Raw genomic sequence first — 1,755 nt, 5'->3', positions numbered from 1 at the left:
TTAGAGGCGTGAGCCACCATGCCCAGTCCAGATGTACATTTTCTTTTTTTTTAATAGCTTTTATTTTTTAATAACTTTTAAAAAAGAGACGGAGTCTTGCTATGTTGCCCAGGCTGGCGTGCAGTGGCTATTCACAGGTGCGATCTCACTACTGATCAGCACGGGAGTTTTGACCTGCTCCGTTTCCGACCTGGGCTGGTTCACCCCTCCTTAGGCAACCTGGTGATCCCTCACTCCCAGGAGGTCACCATATTGATGCTGAACTTAGTGCGGACACCCAATTGGCATAGCGCACTACAGTCCAGAACTCCTGGACTCAAGAGATCCTCCAGCCTCATCCTCCCGAGTAGCTGGGACTACAGGCACATGCCATGGTGCCCAGCCAGATGTACATTTTCTTCCATTTCACATCTCAATTATTACTCGCTAGTTCTCTGTGATCTAAATTCCATCTTCCAAAAGAGGGAACCGTTTTATTAGCTTTAGTCATGTGTATGAGACAGTTGCTAGAACTACCTGAGACTTCAAAGCAGATGACAATGGGGGTTACAGGGTGGCTTGGTGAGGGAGTGGCAGCTGTGAGCAGGCTGTCCAGCAGAACCACACAGTTACCCTACTCTTCTGGGGGGTAAGAAACCAACTCCATGAATGTGTTCCTCCATGTAAATGTAAGAGGAATGCCCGCACCAGATACCAACCTCTCTAATAATAGTCTTCCGGAAACAGTCAAAGGTCCCAGAGTACATGGGAGGCTGTCCAGGCAAACTTGGTGGCTGTGTCTGCAGTCGGACCTGAAACCAGAAGTTAAAACGCAGTCACCTACCAGAATGAGAACCGCCTATCAGCAGCAATGGTCCAACTGTCTGCAAACTAAACAGCAAAGCACCTGTGTACATGTCTTTAGCATTCACTTAACCTGCTAGATTCAAACTTCTTTTTCATTTCATTAGTACTTCATTCCTTTCATTGGCAAATAATATCCCATTGTATGAATAAATCACATTTTGCATGCCCGCCTATTCATCAGTTGATAGATATTTGTGTTTTTCCCACTTTTTGATTATTATGAATAATGCTGCTATAAACATTTGTGTACAAGTTTTTTGTATGGATATATATTTTCAATTCTCTTGGGTGTTGTATTGGTCAGGATTCTTCAGAGAAACAGAACCAACAGGAGATATATATCAAGAGATTTATTATAAGGAAATGGCTTATACAATTATGAAGGTTGAGAAGTCCCAAGATCTGGAGTTGGCAAGTGTAAGACCCAAAAAGAACCAGTGTTTCAGTTCAAGTCTGAAATCAGAGGACTAATGTTCCAGTTCAAGTATTCAGACAGGAGTTCCCTCTCAGTTGCAGGGAAGTGTCAGTCAGCCTTTTGTTCTATTCAGGCCTTCAACTAACTGGATGAGGTCCATTCACATTAGGAAGGACAAGTAGCTTTAATCAGTTTACAGATTCAAATGTTAATATCCAAAACCACCCTCACTGGCACACTCAGAATAATGTGTGACCAAATATCTGGGTACTCTGTAGCCTAGTCAAGTTGACACATAAAATTAATCATCACAGGCTGGGCGCGGTGGCTCAAGCCTGTAATCCCAGCACTGTGGGAGGCCGAGGCAGGTGGATCATGAGGTCAAGAGATCAAGACCATCCTGGTCAACATGGTGAAACCCCGTCTCTACTAAAAATACAAAAAATTAGCTGGGCATGGTGGCGCGTGCCTGTAATCCCAGCGACTCAGGAGGC

The 1,755-nt window shown here is 44.2% G+C and overlaps 1 protein-coding gene across 1 annotated transcript in view; it reads right to left on the bottom strand.

Moving 5' to 3' along the window:
• Positions 1-1,755, bottom strand: part of SLC25A20 (solute carrier family 25 member 20) — a 43,544-nt gene that overhangs the window by 32,255 nt on the left and 9,534 nt on the right. Inside the window, exon 2 of the mRNA XM_017509604.2 lies at positions 699-791. Within this exon, the coding sequence (XP_017365093.1) occupies positions 699-791 (93 nt within the window). The remainder of the gene's footprint in view (positions 1-698; positions 792-1,755) is intronic.

The sequence above is a fragment of the Cebus imitator genome, unplaced genomic scaffold, assembly GCF_001604975.1.
Source record: "Cebus imitator isolate Cc_AM_T3 unplaced genomic scaffold, Cebus_imitator-1.0 Scaffold0, whole genome shotgun sequence".
NCBI lineage: Eukaryota > Metazoa > Chordata > Mammalia > Primates > Cebidae > Cebus > Cebus imitator.
This window is presented reverse-complemented; position numbering and strand designations above follow the sequence as displayed.